The sequence below is a fragment of the Ambystoma mexicanum genome, chromosome 3q, assembly GCF_040938575.1.
Source record: "Ambystoma mexicanum isolate Mex_15411 chromosome 3q, UKY_AmexF1_1, whole genome shotgun sequence".
NCBI classification, from domain to species: Eukaryota; Metazoa; Chordata; class Amphibia; order Caudata; family Ambystomatidae; genus Ambystoma; species Ambystoma mexicanum.
Window position 1 is genome coordinate 68,546,026 of NC_090926.1, and position 26,010 is coordinate 68,572,035.

General features: G+C 44.1%; 1 protein-coding gene across 5 annotated transcripts in view; it reads left to right on the forward strand.

Annotated features, from left to right (window-relative positions):
• LOC138582142 (zinc finger protein 154-like) overlaps positions 1 to 26,010 on the forward strand; it is a 210,961-nt gene that overhangs the window by 128,798 nt on the left and 56,153 nt on the right. For all 5 annotated transcript variants that reach the window (XM_069653164.1, XM_069653161.1, XM_069653160.1 and 2 more), the window contains 2 exons: positions 9,228 to 9,353; positions 9,986 to 10,084. In XM_069653164.1, coding sequence (XP_069509265.1) covers positions 9,228 to 9,353; positions 9,986 to 10,084 — 225 coding nt within the window. The remainder of the gene's footprint in view (positions 1 to 9,227; positions 9,354 to 9,985; positions 10,085 to 26,010) is intronic.

A 26,010-nucleotide genomic window follows, 5' to 3' on the forward strand; every position in this document is an offset into this window, starting at 1 on the left:
TAACCACGGTGCCATTCCTCCTGAAATTACTGGACAAAGCCGCACATTGCCAAATCCAACACTTTCTGGAAACCCACTCCATCCTCGGGACTAGGCAATCAGACTTCCGGAAAGGACATGGCACAGAAACAGCCCTGGTGGATTTGAAGAGTCAGATCACCCAAATCATGGACAAAGGCAAGCCTGCTCTTCTGCTCCTTCTAGATCTCTCAGCCGCATTCGATCTGGTTGATCACAAGACTCTCACTTCACACCTCACATACTCAGCCAACTTCTCTAAAAAAATCAGCTCTCTGGATCACCTCCTTCCTAGAGGGAAGAGCCATGAAAGTCTTCTCGGACATCGCCAAAGCCACTCCCACGACAATCCACTGCGGGGTCCCTCAAGGATCATGCACTGCACCCACACTCTACAACTTGTTCACCAAGCCCCTCTTTGACAAACTCGACTCATACGGCATCACATACACAAACTACGCGGACAACACACAAGTACTTCTACCCCTTTCAGGATCATACAACGAAGACGCCAAGGCACTCCACACAATCTACTCCATCATCAAGGCATGGATGGCAGTTAATGGCCTCTGCCTCAATGGAGACAAGACTGAAATCATGATATTAGGTCAACAGAACACCCTAGACAAACTTGACAAACTGTACGCTAACTTCTCCATTGACAACTCCATCATCCCCGTATCCACAGCCGTAAAGACACTGGGAGTATACCTTGACTCGTCACTATCTATGACTAGACAAGTCAGCGCAATCACTTCCGCATCTGCGCACACCTCCAAACTCATAAACGCCATCAAGCCTTAACTCTCTAAACTCAACTGCCTCTCTATAGCGAGAGCAACCATTGGAGCCAAACTGGACTACTGCAATGCACTCCTAGTAGGCATATCAGCCAAAAACCTAAACCGACTACAAGTCATGCAGAACAATGCTCTCTGGGCTGCTCTTAGTATCCCAAGAAGAGAGCATATAACCCATGCCAGGCACTCAGCCCAATGGCTCCCGGGCAAAGAGCGGATCACTCTCAAAATCCTCACACTCACTCACAAATGCCTCTCTCTCTCTCCGCCCCGTCCTATCTATCAGAAACCATCTTCAAACCATCCTCCTCCCGTCCCACCAGAACGGCAATACTCCAATCTACTCTGTATCCCACTAAGAAAGCATCAAAAAAGCCAAAGCCGGAGGTCTAAGTTTCCCCTACATTGCAGCCAAGACCTGGAACGCTCTTCCTGCATACATTAGAGTAGAAAACTCACTCCCTATTTTTCGTTGGAAACTGAAAACCTCATTCCTTGCAAAATAATAGGAAACTCTCAGTAATCCATGTAAATATACTGCATTGCTAATGAGTACATGTCTACTGTAAATATTGTATTTGTATGTAAATATTGTATCCTATGTAACTAAGATATTGTCTGTAACAAGCCCCGGGCTGACGTGTGCTCTACAAATCTGAATAAAATAAAATAAAAAAATAAAAATTAAAAATTAAAACAAATGAAAATGCTACTAATAGATGAAGTGAGCATGGTGTCCAACTTAATGTTGGCTTTGATTCACCTCAGATTACAAGAAGTACTCAAAACAAACTATGAAGAGCTATTTGCAGGAAAACATATTATTGTTTTCGGAGATCTTCTTCAATTGACACCAGTAAAAAGTGAGCCTATTTTTAAAACATTAGGACACAAACTCTGCTGTAAAACTGTTGGCAGCATTGGAAATGTCAACCTTTGGCAACATTTCCAATACAGAGAATTAACAGAAAACATGCGGCAATCTGCAGATCTCACTTATGCCAACATCTTAAAAAGTATTAGTCAGTATACTATCTAAAGAAGCACAAGCAATATTGAAAACCCGGCACATTCATGCACTTTATGGCGATAATGCATGTGCTACAGATGTTATGGAACAATTGGCCCATAAAAATGTCAATTGCATGGCCTTAATGACAACTCTTGCAAGCTGTTTCAAATTCAATGAAACCATGTTAAATAAAGAAATGCAACCAATAATGGAAATTGGCGCCACAGACAAACTAGATATACATGGTATGACACTACCCATGTGTGAGCAAGCCACAACAAGACTAAATAGTTTAGAAAATTCAATCTCCAACACAGCTGGGTTGGAAAAGATATTAAAATTATCCTTAAATTGCAGAGTAATGCTTAAACGTAACCTTGACGTGGACCAAGGACTAGTTAATGGAGCACTGGGTACAGTTGTTGGCTTTCAAACATACCCATGTGACAACAAAATTCAGTTTGTCAATATTCTCTTTGACAAACTTTCAGAAGCAAAAAGGATAGGACGCTCAACAGCTCGATTCCTTCCCTTCAAAGACATGTATGTACGCAGAGAACAATTTTCTCTCTCTTGCATACGCAGTCACCATTCATAAATCACAAGGTCTTACCCTAGACAAAGCAATGATAGACATTGGTAACACAGTCTTTAAAGAAGGCATGAGCTACGTAGCACTATCACGCTTACGTACACTTGACGGTCTATTTCTAATCAACTTTGATGCAGGTAAAGTAAACGCTGATATTCCTTGCATTTTAGAATGCAATAGACTTCACTCACTATACACCCCCCATCTAAACAGATTCTGTTCCACAAAAAGTAAAACGTTGTAAAAGAAAACTAAATCAAACAGAAATGCAACAGGATGTTACTGCAAATCCTCCAAAGAGAGTAAAAGAAACTAAAACTTCATCAAGTACCACAAACATAAAAGAACCAATTAGGGAAAGTAAACCAGGTACTTTTATTTTTTTTAGTTTGTCTTCCTTCTTTGACAATCAGATACAGAACTACCTGGTCCGTTTAAACTCTCAAATATAGTTGGAGTAAGTTGCTACGCAAATGTAGCAATGAATATTCTATTTCAATTGCCACCAATTGTTGACAACATTTACTTACACAGTACAGACCAATTGTGTTTGCAAATGTTAGTACTTCACAGAAATGCAACAAACAATCCTGATAACACGTATAGTGTTCATGGAATAAGACAACAATTGGACTACTGTGCTGGAATGGTTAAATTTACTATAAACTCACAGGAAGATCCACAAGAATTTCTAATGTACTTACTACAAGTACTGGAAATTAAAAACATACCTATAAATGAAATCTCGCAGATTTCATACATGTGGAAAAATACCTGCACTCTCTGCAATAATGTAACACAAGAGCAAATCCCCAATGAACGCTTTGTATATATATCAATACCTAATTGTGAATCCATTCCATTTCAGAAACTTGTACGAATTGCAAACCATGGTAGATTATGTACTACCTGCAATTCAGATAATCGCTCCACCTTACTAATACAAACACATAGTAAATATCTAATACTAATGCTTCTAAGTTACAATGCAGATGGTACCAAAAACAACTGCAAGCTGACTGAATTCAGACATGGTCAAGTATCACTTGGTAAGACAAACTTCTGTTAGGCGATCCTCTGCACACCGATCCACTGCACATCAGAATACTGCTCACATTTCCCCAACACCTCCCTCCAGGGTTCGAGGCTCATGTGATTCGGTTTACCCAAAGGACCGAAAGCTCCGTACCAGATATGATTTACGGGCTCGATTGCAACCCTTCCTGCACTGGCAGTTGCCATGGAGAACATACAGCAGAAGAGGCGGCGTTACATCTCCACGCCGATCGGTTACTTGCTCACGTGATCCAGAGTGGCATTCATCACGTGACCTTGGTGGACGTCACATGATCCCGAAACGCTCAGTATATAAGGCTTGAGACACGGAACACTCATTGCTTCTCAGCTGTCTTCAGACCCTGTTTGGCGTTACGTTTTGGTTTGCTTTCCTGGTTTACCTTGATCTTGGAACTCTCTCTTGGACTCCTTCGGATTACCCCTTTGTACCTTTGCTTGGAACTGTTTACCTGTTGCTGGATTTCGGACACGACCCTGACTTGCCTTTGGATCATCCCTTGGTACCGTATTGAACTTTTACGCCATTTCCCTTTTTGGGATTCAAGTCACACCTTCAGTCCTACAGGTGGTTTATCCAGCATCCACACTTGTCTACGGTCCTCATGTTCTAGGGACCGCCTCATCTGAGTCTCGAACCTCCCTCCTAGGTTTTCTGGGTTTTCCAAACACCGGATAGGTAAGGCTATTCAGATCCTTTGGTTATTGTGATTATATACTGTAATTGCCTTGTACTTAACCTCGCTCTTTTTGACAGCAGCATCGGTGTTCCAGAGGTTCTGTGGATCTGGGAATAACATCTCCCACCTGTGGCCCCAAAGGTCACACAGCGGGTTTCTTTTAGTTCCCCTGTGCGTCACTTGAGAACAGAGGTTTCAACGGTCTACATGACACTCAAGTCAGAACACCTTCACAACAATAGGTATAATCTACCACGCAGGAGCCACAACCAATTCAGGTCACTACACTGCATATATAAAAAAGAAATGTGGATAGTTTGAATGTAATGATAGTACCATTACTCTAAAGCAGAGATTACCAGCAAATCTTTCAAACGCTTATTTAATGTTCTTAAAACCAAAATTTATTAACTAAACTGTACTTAAACCTTAACTAAACTTATAGTAAAAAAATATAAACTGTTAGAATATTCCAACAGGTATCTAACTGACCAAAGATTCTACAACAACTAATCAGATAAATGAATACCACTAAATTAGACCAAAAAATAGATAGTTAGAATATACCAACTGGTATCTAACTAACCCAAAATTTTACAATATCCAAACTGATAAATCAATACCACTAAATTATATAAAAAATATACAGTTAGAATACGTCAATTGGTATCTAACGGTCCCAAAATTTTACAATATCCAAACATAAATCAATACCACTAAAATATATATAAAAATAGACAGTTAGAATACGCCTACTGGTACCTAAGTTATCCAAAATTTTACAATATCCAAACAAATAAATGATATGTTACTGCTCCAAAAAACTGCAACAAGCCAATATATACAGCATTAGCCAGAAACAAGTGAACACTGAAAACAAACAAACAAATAAACCTGTAACATAACAGAAAAAGTTTTTTTTTTTATCCAAAATGGATTTTTTTTTTCTCCCACAGACCCAATGATTTTAGCAACAAACACAGAAACTGAGCAAATTGCACAGTACTTTGGTTTGTAATCTACTAAATATGAGGGTAAAAAAAAATATTAATTATTGAATGTTATAAGTCGTTACAAAATACCAATACTAACATGATCTTTTCTTTTATCACAGAAATGAACAAGAAATACATGTACTCCAGTTACTAAACCAAAGAGTAAGTATATTATAATAAGTACAACCATCGCAGCATATCTCACCCATGGTGGCTTATAACTTTGTTCCTTATAAATTTGTTTTTGGATCCCAAAGTTATAAGCCACTATGAGTGTGATTTGCTGCAGTGGTTGTGGCCAGGGCATAGAGTCTTGGGAGCATGGCCATATGGCCACAATCACTGCAGCATATCACACCCATAGAGTCAAACATTTTAACTATGTCTTATGGGAACTTTTAATGTCCGCGGACATAATGATTGTTCTTAGAACACTTTCAACTAGCCAGCGAACAATACGGACAGCGTCCTCAGGACACCACCATTTTGTTTATTTACGAACATTTCAGGACGCCGGGAGTGTTCTTAGAACACTTTCAACTTGCCAGCAAACAATTCGGACAGCGTCCTCAGGACACCCCCATTTTGTTTATTTACGAACATTTCAGGACACCGCAAGTGTTCTTAGAACACTTTCAACTTGCCAGCGAACAATATGGACAGCGTCCTCAGGACACCCCCATTTTGTTTATTTACAAAATTTCAGGACACCGCGAATGTTCTTAAAACAATTTCAACTTACTAGCGAACAATACGTACAGCGCCGTCCGGAGGCCCCCATACTTGTTTACTTAACGACATTTTAGGACACCGCGAGTGTTCTTAGAACAGTTTCAGCTTGCTTGCGAACAACACGGACACATATTGCGTCCTCAGAACACCCCCATTTAGTTTATTTAGAACATTTCAGAACAGCCGTGTTGTCCGCAGACAAATCAAACACAACAAGAGGGTCTACCACATAAAAAAATACAACATTTAACCTATCTCATACTCTCCCACCCTCCCCAACACTCTTACACACCAACACACTCTACTAAATACAATTTTTAAACCAAGTTTCACTGCGCTGCCAGCGGACGTCCGCAAATCCAAGATGGCGGGCGCTACCGAAAATCTGACACGCTTCACGCTCTACGCCGTCCAATCAGCGAACATGTTGCATGTCCGCGGACATGACGTAAGCCGATTGGTCAATCAGAACACTGTCCGCGGAGCGAACAGGGAAGTGTGTCCGCGGACCGAACACAGATATCACTAATTATTTTTGACCTAATTTTGGTCATTTAAAAAAAAAACTACTGGACGTATTTTCACCAAATCTGCAAAAGCACGCTTTTGGGACCAAGCCGCTACTCCTGGTCCAAATTTGGTGAAAATCCGTCCAGCGGTTTGGGCTGTAGGCGTGAGCAAAGTTTTTTCCCCATTCAGTCTATGGGAAAAAAAGAAGTTTTGGGACCCCCCCCCCTCCAACTTTGCAAAACGATTGAGTGGGCTATATATTTTTTTTGCAGAGTTTGGTGAGGATTCGTCCAGGGGGAGCTGAGTTATAAGCCGCCCAAAAAGTGCTCTTCCTATGGAAACAGCAAATTAACTATAACTACATGGCCACTACCATATACATATACACATACACTCACAGAGAAGTGCAGAATCATTAAAACTCTCTCACAGCCATTTTACTACATTCAAACACACTTTTCATATTTTTTTAAACTTACCTTTACACACTGCTGCTTCAGTCTTCTCTGGGTTTGGATGGGGCACAAGCAGCATTCCGGAAGAACACGTGTGGTGTGCTGGTAGTCAGGTTGCCTAGGTACGTGCCTGGGTATGTACACTTACTCTAACTCAAGCATGTATATTTTTTCTCCCCCCCTCTGATACTCAACAAAGGAGAGGGCCACATGTCGTGAGAAGTTCAGTCGGGTTTAGAGAAAGGGCCCAAGCGGGTGACCGACACTCTTGCCCATGGTTCTGCAGCTGGAGGCAACATTTCTTTTTCTTATGGTGCTGTTTGGTGTTCACTGCCTCTCTTCCAAGGAAAGTGACATCGCCATATCCATTCTACACAGATGACCTCACACAGTGACATCAAATTGCATTTGAACCAATTAAATCACAGAAGTGGATAAAAAAATACTACCAAAAGTGTAAAACAGCTAATCGGCTTTAAAGGCAAACAGAATTGCACCATAGGGTACCAGCCCAATCAGTTCCTTGATGAATCCTGCCAGAGTGAGTTGATGCACAATCGTGCCCCTGAGTACTCCTTTGGGTGATTGAGACTCACAAGATGGATCATTCAGATACAGAGAGTATCTAGGCCATAAGTGTTGCAATTGTGACCTATGGCAAAGCTCAAATGCCATCCATAAAACAGAGAGGCGGCAACCAATCGGATTCTCCAAAATACGTTCTGTAACTTTCTGGTAATGATACATAGTTAATTCAAAGCAGCCACACACAGTTAACGAGTAACTGTTAAAGGGAGAGAAAGAGGGATGGGGGTTGTGGGAAATTCATGCGCTAAAACATTGACCTTGAAGCCAGCAAATAGCTCTAGGCAGTGAGGGGCTTTAATATGCGTTTTGATCAGCTTCACAGTCATTAATCCATCATAACTTTCATATGCACATGTGGTTAAATTATTGTTACAGACAAATATTCTACTTTGAAAGTCTGCCATCCAAATTGAAGACGGAATCACTCAGCTAGTCACATTTTTGGTTTTGGCAAATACCAAAATCATTGCGAAAGAAGAGAGAGAGAGGAAAAGGGGCCCTGAACTGAGAATATCTGGTTGGCATAGCAACCAACAATACCACAGCAGGAAAATGCCAAATCATAAAATATCTCTGTCGTAGTATCAAAATTAGGGTTCCCTAACAATATTTGCTCCAATCGGCAGCTTTGCAAGAAGCAATTCAGGTGCCCGGCTTCCCTTTTCGCAGCCGTGCAGTCATTTGGATGATTGCGATAGTGGGCTATTTTGCCTACTAAAAATGTGTGTGGGAAATTACAGGCGTGTGCAGGGTTTTGTGCTATTTTGATTGACTTTCGATTAGTCCTCCCGAGGCTGCTTTGTTCTTCATGTTTTCTATCCCAAACCAACGACCACCACCACTCTCTCTAACCCCACTCTACCCCAACCCGCTCTGTCCCCACCCACAATACTCTCTCTACCCCACCCATTCTCTCTACAGCCACCTACCCTACCCCCAATCTCTACAAATTTGAGAGGCACTTTCTTTCTTGTTTCTCAAAAACCATTGCCCGGCTGTATCAACCTACAATGAACTACTTTGTAGATGTTAAAATAATCATAATAATTAGAGATTTGTAAATATTGGCATCAAATAACTAGAAACATAGGGCAAGGGAACATCACACATAATTTCAAGATGATAACCACCATAACCCGAGGTGACGGAACTACAACTTTCAGAAATCGGTAAACATACTTTAAAACCATCAGTAGATTTGTTAAATGACATGGTTCTTAGTGGTAGCAAGTGGACATATGCTGGTAGCAACTTGCTTCCATAGTAACTCCTCAATATCATGCATGTTGAATGACTCATCGGGTTAAAATTTGAAGACCATGGGAGGGTGAATAAAACTATGCTTAGCTAATGACATGGACTTTAACAGGAGAGATAACTTGTTAACCTCCACAAGAACAATGCATCCTTAGACATTGAGATGAAAATTGTTTGACCCGAGTCATCTTTGTGGAGAAAATCACTACTTCCCATCTGTATGTTTGCACTGGTTAAGTCGCATTCTATTTTTGCATTGTTCACTCATCCATCCTCCATTCCTAGACTTCATGCCCCCACTCTTCTGGGTGGTACAAACCTCTCCTATTTGTCTAAAATCTGCCTCTCCTTTTCCTTTTGTACTTCTCCACATACTATTGTCTGGGAACCCCTGCAAGTGGTACAATATGCCACACTCGCGACTATCCTCTGTTATGTAAGACCACTACGGTGGTGGCTGGTGCAGTATAAAAGCTGAGTAATATAACATAACATCATCTCACCTGTTCTGCAGGAATCCCACTTCCCGATCGCGACACTGGCTTGATGAAAGAAGAAGAGCCCGTTTCACTTTTTATTGATCATTTTGGAGTGGAAGTCCGCGAAAGTTGTGACAGCGCCAGCAATGGTCCTGTCCCAGGTGAGATACACATGCTCCATAGTTACTCTTATATTAGAGTGATATGGATGACGGCCACCTCTTGTGTTATGTTGGCTATTGATTTATTACAGGCTAATCCTGACCAGTGAGTGACCCCTTCTCAGCAGGTTACAGAGGCCTTCTATTTATTGTCTTCCATGTATGAAGACAGTGAGTCATCCCTTATTTCAGACATTTCACAAACCTGCTGGAGTGGTTTTGTAGCAAGTTTTGGATTGGGATGTATTTGTTATTGCATTGTACAAGTTTATGTAATGCATCATCCTTTTTTCACTTAATTTTCCAGTTTGGTGTCTTCCTGGGCTCTGAGAGAACATTATACTAACTCTTCCTAATGGATTTTGTATGCCTCACTTAGTGCATCCATTAAATAGACTACTTCATGCTAATTGTGTGATTATCCACTTAGGCAAGTACAGACATGTAGGATTATCAAAACATTCAGTATCAGTCAACTACAGTCAACTACTGATCACTTCATGAACGGATCTGACTTCGGTCCATGACCTCTTTGATAGACGTGAATAAGAAGACCCTTCTTCCCCAAAATTTCCACTTGCGTTTTTGTATAATTTCTTCATTCCAATTTCATATTGTGTTTTCTACAACAGGACAGGACATTATTTCATTCCGCATAAAAGATGAGGGAGCAGCCTATTGCATGGACCATCTAGATAGTGCGAGAACAGAATGCTTCAGCAGACCCACAGGTGAGTACATTCTGCTGAGCTGCTCTCATTCAGCAACATTCTTGAAAGTACTTACTGTTCCAATGGTGGCAGCACTTGTCTTGTGGCCTTCCTTCGATGGGTGTAAAAGAGTGTTTCTACTTATTGTCTGATGCTGGAAAATAAATTATATCAAATTCCCATACATTAATCAAGGTTTTTAAAATCAAAACTTATGTCTCATCATATAGTTTATAATGTTGTTGTGCCTGTGATGTTACATGCCAACACAGTTGCACGTGTCTAGTGTTTCACCAAAGTGGCTTTCTCAAGGCTGATCATTATTTACTTTGGCATTTCATACAATATTAGGATTTGCTAAAACATAATTTGTGTATATAAACATTAGTTGCTGAAAAATGTTTTAAATTTTAAATGACAAAAGAATAAAGTGAAAAGGAAAAACCAGGAAACAATTGGGGCAAATTAATTGGTTTCAATTATACGTGATACTCTAATCTGTTTAAATGGGACATTTGTCAAATTATTCTCAATTCAATTATTCATAAATTCCAGTTTTAAAATATAGTTTTAAAATGATCCTTTCTAAGAGCATTATCTTGTGAAACTCTTGAGTCCTGATTGTGTTATCTCGTAACTCTCTTTATTCTGAGTTGCCCCGGCCAAATTGAAAGAATTAGGGGCATCTGCAATGTTGGAAACTTAAGGAATACCACAGGAATTCACAACTAATGAAAAATCAGCTGGTCTTTGTATATATTCTCAGAATGAGAGTTACGAGATCACACATTCAGGTTCAAAATTACCTCAATTAGGACTTACGAGTTTCACAAGATCATGACCTTAAAAAAGCCCCCCATTACGTTTCTTTTGGACCCATTAGGTGGCCACGGCCTTCAGCCGTGGCCACTAACCATGTCTTTTGGGGTCACTAGCCAGGGCCTTTGGCTGTGCCCACTGTATATTTTAAAACACTACCTTTCTTTCTTATTCACTAGTCAGAGCCTTCATCGATGAGCATTAGCCCTGGCCTTTGGCTGTGGCCCCTTTACATGTTACCCCAGTAGCTTTCTTCCAGGACCCCCTAGCCGTGACCTTTGGCCATGGCCTGTGTCCACAGTCTACAGCCGTGGCCACTCTACATATTGCTCCAATAGGTTTCCTAAGCGGGACCACTAGCTATGGATTTTGGCCATGGTCACACTACTAGGTTTCTTTTGGACACACTAGCCATGGCCTTTGGCCATGTCCACTTTCCATATTGCACCCCTTGACATGTTGCCCCAATAGGTTTCGTTGGGCCCACTAGCTATGGCCTATTGCACCATTTGGGTCCTTAGGTAACCCAGTACCAATATCCTTCGGCAACACCCACTACCCTCCACCTGACTGTAGCTGTAAAATTCTTTTTTTTTAATTAATCTAATTTTTTTAACTCTTTTAAAACAAAGAAATACAATTTTTTTCCCATAATCGTGGTTATATTTGCGATGTAATACAAATAACCCCGGTTATCCATAAACGATCGCAAATAACCCAGGTTATTTTCGTGTAATGCACTTTCATTCCCGATCCGATTTCATACTATAACCCTGGTTTCCCCTGTATAATCTCGGTTATGCCAAAACAGTTGAGCTCTGAACTCGGAGCCCAGCCTCCACTCCCCCAACTCCCCAATTTCTCATGATGTCATTTCCCCCCCCCTCTAGCCTAATGCCATTTCATCCTTTTTACTCCTTTAAATTGCATTTTTTCCACTTTTTGTTTTCGACTAACCCTGGTTATACCCGTCATAACTCTCTCGGATCGAACAACAACAAAAATTACCTTTTTTAATTTCTGAAAAGCCTCGCTGATACATTGTGGGACACATATATAGCTATAATTTTGGGAGAAGGTGCATCCTCTTCTCCGTCAAGTATTTCAACTACTGGACAGAATAAACCCAGAGCACGCTCGGAAATCGAGTTAACGCTTCTTGCCCAAGTTGTTTCATACCTAGTGCCTCCAGTAGTTTTAAAAATATTTGACATAGAAGGGGGTGCCCCCTTCTCCCAAAATTATAGGTGTATCTTCCATGGTGCTTTGCTGCAGAGAGGCTTTTCAGAAATTAAAGTTGTAAAAAAAAGAGCATTCAAAAAAGGAGATTGATTCAAAAAAGTGTAATTTTACAGCTACAGTGAAGTGTGTGGGGGTAACATATTGGGGCCATCTGTCATGGCGTGCAATATGGCCCTGGCCAATGAGGATGAAGGCCGTACTCTTTCGGGCTAGTGGGCCCGAAAGACATGGCCGTGGCCACCTAGTGGGCCCAAAAGAAACCTAATGGGGGAATATGTTCAGTGGACACGACCAAAGGCCTTGCCATTGGACATGGCTGAAGGCTATGGCTAGTGGCCCGGTAGTGTTTTAGAATATACAGTGGGCATGGCCGAAAGCCGTGCTCACTGACCAGGGCCTAAGGCCCTGGCTAGTGGGCCCGAAAGACATGTATAGTGGCCATGGCCAGAAACTGTGGCCACCTAGTTGGTCCAAAAGAAACATATTGGGGGACCATGGCCAGTGGCCTGTAAAAAAACTATGGTAAAACAAAACACTTGAAATTCACTGAAAACACCTTAGTTAAGGTGCATTTATGTTGCGCTGATTTAACACAACCCATGAAATTCAGAAGACGTGGAAAGTCATGAACAGCTTAACTTGGCTTGTTCCTGTGTCAAGCCCATGAGCACATACATTTTATAAAAGATGGGCTTCACAATGTCATACAGAATGGCATTATGGGGCACATCAACAGGAATGTGCCGAGTTCAGCTAGTCATGACTTTCCACATCTGGAAGGCCTCCGTCGAGGGTGACATCATCATCGGATGTTATACGTTGCATGCAGGGCACCTGTAGCCTCAGTTCCGTGGTTACTGTTGCGTATACCATATCATGTCTTCTTCTACCCCGACGACCCGGCGGTCTGGCTTCAAGAAATGTCGGGACTACAGCTCCAAGATGTCGATGACGGATCTGTATAGGATTTGTCTGTGGTGCCTGGGCGAGGACCACGTGACGGATGACTACTCAAAGTGCCAGTCGTTGACTGCCAAGGCCTTGTGGGAATGTAAGGGGAAATTGAAGGTAGGAAGGGTGTTCCAGCCCCCGTAAGTCAAGTCGGCTAGCATTTCGATCGACGAGTCGAAAGGGGACTCGCTTCGTCAAAAGAAGTCCAAACGCTCCCGGTCCCACAGTGGTTCGCGCCACTCGTCCTCTTCGCCGCCGTGGTTCAGGAAGCGACGTCACTGTTCGCCTTCCTCGTCCTCTTCGGATGACGCCTCTTTGAAGAAGGTGACCTGCCCCACTAAATCCTCGACCCCAGAGGAGTGGGATGCTTTCGGGGTGCAGATGTTGAAAATATTTCAAACCCAGGGCACAGGTCTGTCCGCGCCTTCTGAAGTAGCCGGCAGGGAACAGTCTCGGCCGGATGCTAGTGAGCCTTCGGGCCCGGGTGGTCGGCGTGATAAGCACCGTGAGCCTTCGAGGCCCCATTCGGACAAGGCATCAGAGACGTGCCAGATCAAGGTCGCGGTCTTTGTCCCCAGCAAAACCGTCGAAACCTGTGAAATCCTCTAAGCACTCGAAGGTGTCCTTGCCCCCAGACAGGCCCTCAAAGCTGTCGGCACGATTGTCGACGCCTTCATCAACGCCATTTATGCCTTCTGGGCCGAATTTACTAGTGGAGGGCCCTGTGACTGTGGACCCTCCGAGGAAGGCTGCTTCTAAGTCTGTGAAGGCTGTAGCAGAGAAGAGGTTTACTCCTCTCCCAAGGAAGGACTTCTTTACGTCTCTTCAGGACATGTGTGAGGACAAAAAGGTCAGAGGATGATGATGGGCCTTTTGGTCTCCCTTATGGGACTCCTGGTGTTCCGGAGTGCCTCATTTCTGAAGAGAGTCAGATGGACGATCTGTGTCAGTCCTTGCATGATGTCAGTGGCCTTGACACGTCCCCTGCGATGGAATTTGGTAGGCCTGAGCCGGAGGATCATCCCGACTCCTTTTATCGAAAATTGATGTAGAGAGTTGTGGAGTAACTGGGCTTGGCCAGGCCTCCGGTACAGTTTGATCAAGATTATCTTACAGATATTCTGGATCAGGGTCTGTCCACTGACCCAGTGTTGCCATTTCATATGGCATTGCAAAAGAGGGTGGCTGCTACTTGGTGAACAAGTCGCTGACTAAGAAATACTGCCCATCCTGTAGCCACCCCAGCTACCTGTCCACACACCCCACTCCGTAGAGTTTGGGCGGCTACGGCCACCTCGAAGCAGGCAGCATACAATACCATCCCTCCTGATAGGGACGATAAGCGCATGTATGGATGGGCATGCAAGGGATTTTCTGCTGGGAGTATGGGTTTAGCAACATTTTTGCACACTCTTTTGCATCTCTTTAGCGGCTGAGCATATTCCCGAAGGGGAAGAAAGGGATGGCTTTCTAGCTATTGTGAAGGATGGCACGGATGCGTGTGTGTATCCCTTCAGTCTGGGCCACAAGCACTGTGATGCACAGATTTGCGTGGTTGCAGAATTTGGGGTTTGCACCAGATGTGCAGGCTCGTCTTCTCAACATGCCCTTCGACGGTTTGCATCTGTTTGACACATCTGTTTGACAGCAAGGGTGACAAGAGCCTTGAAAAGTTGCAGACATCCAAAGCTGCTGCCAAGTCTTTGGGTGCAGCTGTATGACAACCTTCCGCCTTTTCGTCCTAGGGGACAGCAATGGAGGGGTTCCTTTCGCTACTACTCCTCATTTGGAAGGGCGAGAGGGATGGCCAGTCAGAGGGGCCAACGTAAGTTTCCTCGTGGTGGACAAGGTAGAGGTGCCGCAGCCGCTCAAGCAGAAGCCGCTTTGCCATCAGGCGCTGCCACAGCCGCTTCAAAACCACTCTGAGGCCTTGTCTCATTGTTCACTGGTGTGGGAGCAGGCTGTTTCAGCATCTAGAAGAGTGGTGAGCCATTACTTCCGATGTGTAGGCTCTGGAAATGATAGCCCACGTCTACTGCCTTCCTTTTCTAAAACAGCCTCACAACAATCCAACGGGGAAGCAATCTTTGAAGGTTCCGGATCCACTCCTTGTGCAGGAGATTTTGACCCTGCTAGAGAAAGGCGCTATAGAACCAATGCCTTTGGCAGAGAGGAACAAGGGTTGGAATTCCCCATATTTTTTGATTCCCAAGAAGGACGGAGGACTGAGACCCATCTTGGACTTGAGATACTTGAACAAGTTCCTCAGGAAGGACAAGTTCAAGATGGACACTCTTTCTCAGATCCTTCAGGCCTTCCGAATTCAGGATTGGTTGGTGTCATTGGACCTGCAGGATGCTTATTTTCATGTGCTGATCCATCTCAAGCACAGAAAATACCTGAGGTTTGCAGTTGGTGGCTCGCACTATCAGTTTCGGGTCCTGTCATTCGGGTTGACCTCCGCCACAAGGGTCTTCACCAAGCTCATGGTGGTAGTGGCAGCATATCTCAGGAGAGGGGGGATTCACATCTACCCCTACCTGGACAATTGGCTGATCCGGGCGAGTTCCCCCGAACAAGCTTTGGATCATCTTGCCGTCACCTGCCACTCCCTTCACAAACTGGGCTTCTCCCTCAATTTCAAGAAATCGCATATGACACCTTCCCAACAGCTCCCATACATCAGGGCTGTGTTGGACACGTCCTTGGGGATGTGCTAGCCCCCCAAGGTGAGGGCTCAGCACATTCTACAGATGTTCTCCAAGTTTCAACAAGCCCAGACTCTTCCGGCTTTTGAATTCTTAAGGTTGCTCGGCTTCATGGCATCCTGCATTTTTCTGTTTCCAGAGGCCCGGCTGAGAATGCGATCTCTTCAGTGGGCTCTCCGAACTCAATGGCCCCAGTTCTCAGGGAAGATGTTGGATCTCCTTCATGTTCCCGTCAGGGTCGCCCAGGTTCTTCTGTGGTGTGCCAGCGAGGAAAATCTCATGAAAGGGGAGCCTTCTTGGCAACCGTGGCCAGAGGTAACAGTAGTGACAGGCGCTTCCCTCACGGGTTGGGGGGCTCATGCTAACGATCTGTCCATCAGCAGTTGTTGTTCTCCATCTGAGTCCAAACTACACATCAATCTTGTGGAGCTGAGAGCAATCAGGCTAGCACTGAAGGCTTTCCTGCCATCTGTACGGGGAAAGAATGTCCTGATAATGACGGACTACACGGTGGCAATGTATTACCTCAACAAGAGAGGAGGTGTAGGGTTACTCCCTCTGTGCAGGGAGGCAATGCAGCTCTGGTTCTGGGCAATTCAAGAAGGAATCTCCATAACAGCGGTTCAACTGGCCGGAGAGGAGAGCATGGTGGCGGACACCCTGAGCAGGCAGGGCGCAGTCTCCCCCAAGTGGGAACTAGCTCAGGAAGTCCTTCAAGAGATCTTCATCCTTTGGGGCATACCACAGGTCGACCTGTTCGCGACCGGTACCAACCGGAAGTGCGAAAGGTACTCCTCAAGGGAATTTCCTCCGGGAGGAGCTCTAGGAGATACGTTCATTGTGGATTAGTTGTTCCAGCTTCTGTACGCATTTCTTCCGATCCCTGTAATTCCTCAAGTTCTCAGGAGGTTACGACGGTTCGGGACCCGCATGATCCTCATTGGTCCGGATTGGGCCAGGAGAGTGTGGCACCCGGACCTTCTAGACATGTCCATCTGTCCTCCAATACGTCTTCCCCAAAGAGAGGATCTTCTCTCACGAGAGGAAGGTCAGGTCCTCCATCCAGAGGTCAAGACTCTCAACCTTCATGCATGGTTTCTGAACTGTTGAGATATAAGTATTGGGACCTCCCGGATGACGTGATGGAGGTGTTGCTTTCGGCCAGGAGGCCAGCCCCAAAGTCCCTGTACCGTTGCCATAGGTTTTGCGACTGTTGCAGAGGAAAGAATGTTGATCCTTTTCAGTGCTCAATTCCAGAGGTTCTCTCCTTCTTACTTTCTTTGGCCCACAGGTGTCTGCAGGTGGGAACCATTAAAGGTTACCTAGCAGCGCTCTCTATCTTTAAGCGCTCGTCCCAGGAATGCTCTTATTTTAAGATTCCAGTCATCACTCAGTTTATGAAAGGGCTCACAAATGTGTTCCCACTGTCGCCTTTTCAGGTGCCTGTTTGGGACCTTAATTTGGTCTTCAAGTTTCTAATGGGTGCTCCGTTTGAACCTTTGCACTCTTGTTCGTTCAGATTGACATTTAAGACTGTTTTCTTGGTTGCAGTTACCTCTGCTTGAAGAGTGACCGATTTGCAGGCACTTTCTTCTAAGCCACCCTTTACGTTGTTCCACAAGGACTGGGTTGTATTGAGAGTATGTCCGTCCGTCCTTCCTACCTTGGAATTTCATTTAAGTCAGAAGGTGGTGCTCCCCCACCTTCTATCCTCCTCCACATCCTAGTAAGGACGAGGAGAGACTCCATAGGTTGGATCCTAGGAGGGCATTGAGCTTTTATCTTTCTAGAATGTCCAGGGACAGAGTGGACGACCAGCTCTTTGTGGGGTATACTGGACACTGTTTAAGCCAGTCTGTTTTGTAAGCAGACTTGTCTAGGTGGATCATCCTCACTATTTCAGACACGTTGGCTGGCAAGGACACTCCTGAGGGCTTGCAGGCTCATTCCACCAGGGCCATGGCTACCTCGACAGCCCTGCAGAGGGGTGTAGCAGTAAAGAACATCTGTGATGCTGCAACGTGGTCCTCCATACACACGGTTGTTAAGCATTTTACCCAGGATACTTCCCATGTTCAGGATGTTGCCTTTGGTAAGGCAGTGCTTTACTCTGCCATTTAATTGTGTATGTCTAAATTCTTCTCCCTCCTTCACTCATGGATACTGCTTTGGGAGTCTGTCATAGATGAGGAATACATTGGAGGACACAATCCATTCGAAGAACAAGTTACTTACCAACTGGTAACTTTCTTTCGACTGGATGTTCCTCCAAGGTATTCCTTATCGCCCTCCCAGCCTACCCCTCTCAAGAATTTCCCATTCCATTACAGCTTTCGTTCCAACAAGGCTTAGTGCAGTCAATGCTGTATTATAGGCACAGGTGCCACATGTTGTGAGGCGAAAAAACAAGAACTGAGGCTACGGGTGCCGTGCGTGCTACGTATAACATCTGACGTTACCCTCGACAGAGGCCTTTGAGGGACATCGACCTGATGCCATCGACGCAAGGCTCCCTCTGCCGAAAAGATTTCAGAAACAGCCAAGCTGTGGACATTACATGTCAAAGATGAGGAATACGTTGGAGGAACATCCAGTTGAAAGAACATTACCAGTTGGTAAGTAACTTGTTCTTCTGAGGCTTGTCGAATCTGCTTAGATCATATGCTATGCATAGGCCGACATCTAGTGTAAGCTATGGAGTATTACAGTTTTTGTTTTCGAAACTCAAAAAGGGACGTTGATAGGGCGTGCCTGTAATACTTTCCCCTAGTTTGACACCTACTGTACCCATGGTGCCTCACTCTTCTAGGTCTCTCAGATTTTTTTTTCCGCCATCATAGTCGGACGCATGTCGCAGAGTTCATTGTTGGCTATCGCCATTGCTTAGAAAAAGTTAACTATAGTATTTCTGTCTGTCCTTTCTATATCAGTCTACGGCAAGATCTTCGGCGATGGCATCAAGGACGGTTTGCTTTTATCTATTCCCCCCTCAGCTTGTACAACAAGGGAAGACAGAAGATTTGCAGTCTTTGGTCTGAAACTGTCACATCAAACAGTACAAATCTTCACAGACAGTACCAACTGTTTGTCTCCATAGCTCCAGGCAGGGAAGGATACAGCGTTTCCAAGAATGCGATCTGCAGATGGATAGTTGGATGCATACAGCTCTGCTACTCTTTGATGTCCTGGGTGTTAGTCTTAGCAGTGCACGGTGGTGGCGCAAGTTATGGTTGCTTAGCTAATAAATGGCGATTTTCTGAGGTTTTTCGGTTTTACTTGTAACCATAACGTCCCTTTTAACGTTTTTTCAGTAAATTAGATGGGATTTTACAAGTGCATGCTAATTTCCTACAATTTACTAACATCATACTTAACTCAATATAGCAACATTTTTGTCAAATTTAAGAAGTTTCTCCCTAAAACTTTGCCATTTTCTTACTTTTTGCAACTTTTTCCACTGTTTTTGCATCTGCCGATGTCCGCGAACATCTGACATCGCGGATCTTCCTGACAGTGACATGTGAGCACGAACTTGCGCTCAGCATGATGACGTGTCCGCAAACGCATCCGCACTTTGCAGTTCGGAACTGCATTTTCTACTGATCTAGGAACTTTCAAGCTCAAAATGCACAAATTCTACACCTATTCTTACTCATTATCCATTAACAATCTAGTACAAAGCACATACCTGGAAGAATATTAGCAAAACTGCTATTTATCTGAAAAATTGCATCAGTTATTGCCATCCCTCCTCCCCAAGAGCCACCACCACCAGCTGGAGTACTTCCAAAGTCAATGAAGAGGACCAAGAAGATGAGGTAGAGGAAGTGCCTACCTCTAGAACCCAGAGAGAATCATGCGTGTGGCAGTTCTTTACCACTGTTGGGAATGTACCACAGGCTAAAGCTACCAAAGTGAAATGCACTGACTCAGTCGTGGACTATCTGGACAGTACTCCTACGGGACCAACTCCATGCGCTGCCACACCAAATCCAACCATTGCAATGCTCGCAGAAAGGTTCCTTTCTTAGCAAGTAGTAGGCTGTCTGACCCAACCAAAACTGCAACCTCACAGCCTACTTCTGTGGGACACAAAATCCCACCAGCTATCTTGCAAGCAATAAAAGAGGCTGTTGATGCATATCTTTCGAAGACAACAGTCCTCTGTTTATTCTGCAATACACCACTCTGCAGGGGGGGGGGGGCAATTTCAAAGTGCTTTTGAAGCTGTAATCAAGGAGCATGAGAAACACTGCCCCCTAATTTAGAAGTAAGCGCAACCTATTCCCCTGTCCATCTGCCCCTCCATATTAGTGCTTGGTGCCTTTTCCCTCATTTCCCTCCACACCTTACGTTCTTACCTCTTCTGCAATAAAAAGGAATCAAAAAACAACAAAAGAAAGGTTCCTTTAGGAACCAGCTTTCCCATTTAAAAAATAGAACAAAAAAAAATCGTATAAAATCTATCTACTTTACATTTCTCAGTAAACTACATAGACTCAATAAGATTTTGAAACTTTTCCATTAGCGTTTTTTTCTGTTATGCTAATGGGAATAATGTGGCATTCATGGGATAAGGGCACAGCAGTCCAAGTCATCAGCCCAAGTGAAGCGAGGGTGGATAACAAGGGCTCCGGACCGTTATCCCCCATTCCACCCCTGCAATGTCGGATGAAGGCCATTAGCAATGATTTTCCGTCCTACAGCGGGGCGCCACGTGCGGGGCGGCGTAGGAAGAAAAATCCTTTTAAAAAAATTACATTTTAAGCACCCCAGGTTACCACAAACTGCAGAGTATAAAGTTCCCCAAAATGGTAACCCGGGATGCAAAAATAAAAAAATGATTTTTCTTCCTACACCGGGACGCACGCACGTCCCTCTGTAGGAAGCAAAATCCTTTTCCAAGATGGCCACCATGGAAAGGGAAGGCGGGGCTCCAAATAGAGCCCCTCTTCCCTTCCATGGCAGCCTGCAGAAGGTGAATAGAGAACCCATGACCATATTACCACAAGCACATTTTTTGTCGCCTTTCAAACCTATCCCCCTTTCTGATAACTTTACCACATAGCCGGTACCAGGTGGACATGGCCTCTTTAACCCCATCGGTCGTACCTTGTGGTTATGGCCAGTAGCCAGATTGTCCGGGTCATGACCTTATGCAATGAACCAGACAATCTGGCGACTGCCCATGGCCACAGGCTACACCTCAGTCACCAAAGGTATATCATTATTTTTTGTACCTACATTATGACACTTGGCAAAAAGTAAAACACGGGAACATTTGCAAAACCATGCTTTAAGGTCCTTGCCTATGCTCGTTACACGAGTTTGCTGGAAATCCACCCATGATTTATTTATTCAAGTGTCAAATGTATGCACACACAATAGTCATATAACTTAGCCCCCACTTGACAAAATTCATTCAGACTTTACACAAACTTTCAAGGTTGGGTCTATAACCTTTCTGAAAACGTTTATCCACATTCGTCAAATGGCAACAAAGTTATAAGCCATCCCAAAATGTTGAGACCCTCCTCTTCACAAAATCCCACCAAACTTTGCAAAAACATTTATATCTAGATTTAAAATAGTTTTCCAAACTTTTGTGCAGAGTCGTCAAAAGGCCCCACATGTATAAGCCTTTACAATATTTTGGGACCCCCCTCTACCTTTGCCCTCTCTTGACAGAATGCCACCAGACTTTGCTTATATTTAGATTTAAAATTGTTTTGCAAACTTTTGTGCAGATTCATCAAATGGCACCACCTTTATAAGCCGTTACAATATTTTGGGACCCCCTCTCTAATTTTGTTCTCTCTTGACAAAATAGCTTCATACCTTCCATAACCATTCAGAATGCAATTCCAAAATTTCATGCAGTTTAATTGAGTGGCGCCAAAGTTATAAGTTATCCAAAAACTGCTTTTCACCAACCCTGTAATGCAGAAAAAGGCACAGATGTCCCCGAACATCTGAAGTGTTCACGAACATCACAGGACTGCACCCGAACATCTGTACTGTTTGAGGACTTTGGGGATGAAAACCACCCCTCTTTTGGCTTCTTATTGCCATATCCCATCCCATCCCATCCTCATCACCCCCCACCTCTCCAGAGATTGTTGGATGAGTTTGACAAGTGCAATGTTGTATTTTTTTAATATGTTTTTACCACGATGGTCGCGGACAACGGCAGCTGTCTATGAAACAAACATGGCAGGCATTTTCAAAAATGTGATGCACTTCACGCTTTTCACCATCCAATTAGTGGGCACGTCCGATATCCGTGGACATTATGTCGCCCTCTAGGCCAATCGGCTGCCTGTCCACAGACCGAACAGGGAAGTGAGTCTGCGGACCGAACCCAGATATTACTTTTTTTTCTTACCTAATTTTGTGCCATTTAAAAAAAAAAACTACTGGACAGAGTGTTAGGGAGAATCCTCAAGAATGGGCTCATTTCCCTTACCTTTTGAGACCCGCAGCAACTTTGCTGGATTTCTAGGATTTTAATTTTTACCTGGAAAGAGTGTGAGCCTTTTTTCCCACTCTTTCATGTATTTTGATGTGTGTTTTACTCTTGTGTTATTTGGATATGGAGTTTTAAAACGACTCCATAGGCATCTTTTTCTTGTGTGTCACACAGCACCTTCAGTGCAGTGGCACAGGGGTGTCTTTCAGACTCCCCAAAGTTTAAATACCTTCTCTGGGACTGACTACTGTCTCCCAGATCATGTAAAGTTAAATTGACTTTACTAGTCTTTTTAAATTTACAGACCCAGCACACACTATCTTCCTATAGAGTGCTGGAGGGGTTGCCTAGCATCCCCTGAGTCTAAACACTCATGTAACAGTCAAATGTTACCCTTTTCTACTTGAAATGGCTGGTGGCAGTGGTTTTTAACAAACTACCATTATTTTTCCTGATTGCGAACACTGGTAGCAAAAAATCGCGTCAGCCATGTTTTCCAATATGGCACCCAAGACCTATCTGTAAAAACAGACTATGGTCGACTTTTTTCGCCGTTTCTTTTAGAAAAGGTCCTTCTTGTGTTAAACTCTGCGTGCCAAACCAGGTTTGGTCCCTTTGTTCGTTGGTCTTTTGCGGGCTTCAGTGCCCTCCTCTGGCGCCTGAGTGTCTCGGGTGGACAGGATGTGGGGGAGGTGCCCGAAACTCCCTGTGCTTAGTCTCCTAGGAGACCTGAATGCACTCTGGCGTGATTGGCCGGCTGGCTGTCCGGCAAGGACAGCCACCCTGCTGTGTGAGTGACAGCCAGGCTGGAATGAATGAGGGAAAACTGTTTAAAAGCAGGCCTCTGGGACTTGGAAAGCAGAGTCGACCACTGGAACGAAAGAACCGAAGACGAGCTGAAGGAAGATGACTGCTGCAACTCCTGGTCCACCGGTGAAGCCCTGCTGCAGGTCTGAATTGCCTGAAACTCCATCAACAAAGAAGCCCATCAAGGTTAACTTCTTCCCTTGAGTTTGGTGGGAACAACCAACTCGTATGTCTCCTGGACACCGTCCCTATACTGGCCGAATTTTCTTCAGAGTGCTGTTTAAAACCTGATAGCCAGTGGGAAGGATACCAGTTTGTGGTCTTTAAGGCACTCACACCTTAAACCGAAGTTTTGCCAAGCTTGTGGCCTCGTCCCTGGGCAGTGCAGGAACCTCCCGATGTCCTCTTTGTCCCCACGACTGAAGCTCAGGAACAGCGAGATCTGCAGGAACTGCCAGGAACAACTGCCTCAGCTACAGCTCTTCTTCATTTAAAAGGTACTGTGCAAGTGCGGCCCAGAATTCCGTTCGGCTGCAGTGAAAGTTTGTGTAACTTTCCCAACTTTGAAGGCTTGTCCTTCCCTAAACCAACATCTAACTTTTCGTCTGACCAACTACTTCTAAAAATCATGTCAAAGACTTAACCGTTTACTACGAGAACTGTGCTATCCTATCCAAGACTCTGGCCCAGGCCTATTTGCCCTACCTCTGAAATTATTTGTGCTTTTGATTCTTTTAACCTTGTCTTTTTACCGCTTTTTAAAATAACTGATGTGCCATTTTGCTCCCACTTCAGGGGAGCTGAACTTGTTCAGAAACTGATTGGTTTTCTATTGTAGTATATTAGATTATGATATAGAGCTACTCTTCCTAGTGGAATGTTTTCCAACTGACTGCGTAAATAAATGTGTACTCTTTTACAAAGAAACCTTGAGCAAGTGTTTGTTTGAATCACTTTGATTGCTAGTCCTTTGTGTAACCTCTTGCACTGCTCACTTTACTCTTGAGGTAAGTCTGGCTGCTCAGCCACTGCTAGCACAGTACTGTGTAGTACAGGCTTCTACCAAAGGTGAAATTGTACCCGACACTTGTAGTCTTAATTGTGTGTAGTGTTCCCAAAGGCTACTGCATGTGATTCTGCTAACACAGATTTACACAAAATTTACAAAATCACACTTTCGGGACCAAGCCGCCTCTCCTGCCACAAATTTGGTGAAAATCAGTCCAGTGGTTTGAGCTGTAGACGTGAGCAAAATTATTTTCCATTGCATCTATGGAAAAAAGAGAAATATTGGGACCCCCTATAACTTTGCACCCCGTTGACAAAACCTCAAACTTTGCAGAATCAATCTGACGGAGCCATATACGTTTCCTGCAAAGTCTGGTAAGGATTTGTCCAGGGGGAGGAAAGTTATAAGCTGCCCAAAAAGTGTTGTTCCTATGGGTTAAGCAACTTAACCATAACAACAGGGCTGCTACCGCAGGCCCTGAAAAAAAAATGAATCATATTATATGGAAAAAAACTTGCATGGACATTAAGGTGAGGACTCAACGCAACGAAATCCCTGAAATTCAGATAAAGCCACTTTAACTTCGCGCCACCTGTTGCGCAGCCTTTGACCACATGATGATATCACAGATCACATTATAGCAGTAACCAGCATTAAGGATGGCCTTCAGCCATGGTCATTGTGCGTGGCCAATTATATTTTATATATGGGTACTAATCATGGCTTTCAATCATGGACACTGGCCACAGTCTTCACCCATGGGCACTGTATATTTTAAAACACTAACAGGCCACCAACCATAGACTTTGGCCTTCACCAGTGGGTACAGCTTTCAAAGGTATCCACTGTATATTATATACACCAAGGTTGTTCAACATACGGGCTGCGGGCCACAATGCGGCCCGCCAAGCCATTTTGTGTGGCCCGCAAGGCCGTATGTTGGACAACTCTTGAGTAAAACAAAAAAGATTTTATTTTTTTATTTTTTAAATGGGGTCAACAGAGGTAGTTACAGTCCTCAGCCACGAAGCATTAATTTATTTATTTATGCAATGTTTGTCGGATATCCGACAAACATTGCAGAAATAAATACATTCGTCAAGAAGATCTTGAGATTTGATGATGGACTAAGGAGAGACTAATTTGTATCACGGCATAGTGAGGGTTACCTCGGGAATACCATTCATTTCAGTGAGTGCGGGTCCATACAATTGCCCAGTACTCCCACAAACTATGAACAATGGGATTAATATAGTAGCAATTACTTTGCATTTAAATATCCCATTTCAGGCAAGTAGGATCCACCATGCAAGAGAGGAACGGGCTCCGGCCCAGACATGCCCGTTCCTCTCTTGCATGGTGCTCCGAGGGGCAAAAGACGAGCCGAGATGAAGGGAGGAGGTGGCGAGGTCAGGAGAAGAGAGTGCTGGCCCGGGCGAAGGATTATGTGGACAGGTGCTGTGCAGGAGTTACTCTCGGCGTGGGCAGCACAGCGGATTCCTGAACCCCTGATTAGCCGTGGGCCGTTGCTCAGAGGGCCATTGTGCGGAGATACTTTCAAGGTTTGTCATCTCTGGACATATGTTTAGCAGGGATTACGGCGACACAGCCTGTCTGCCCCAAAAATCGTTCTTTTGGATTGCGAATGTCACCGAAGATGAACCTTTATCACCTGAGAAACTTAACCTTTGCAGTGCTTTTTTTCCTCGTCTCGAGACAAAGAAGAACAGCGGGAGCTCAGTTACGTTTACCTCTAAGCACAGTGCGGATTGGTGAAAATGTCATGCATTATACCAAGTACATTGGACATTATAGATGTGGCCAGTGGGGTATCAAAGCATGGCGAATACCACATGTACAGCACAATATGTTAGCCTAGTAGTGCCCCAATAACACAGTGCAACCTGCAAATGGGCCTCAGTGGACCACCTGCCAAGGTTTC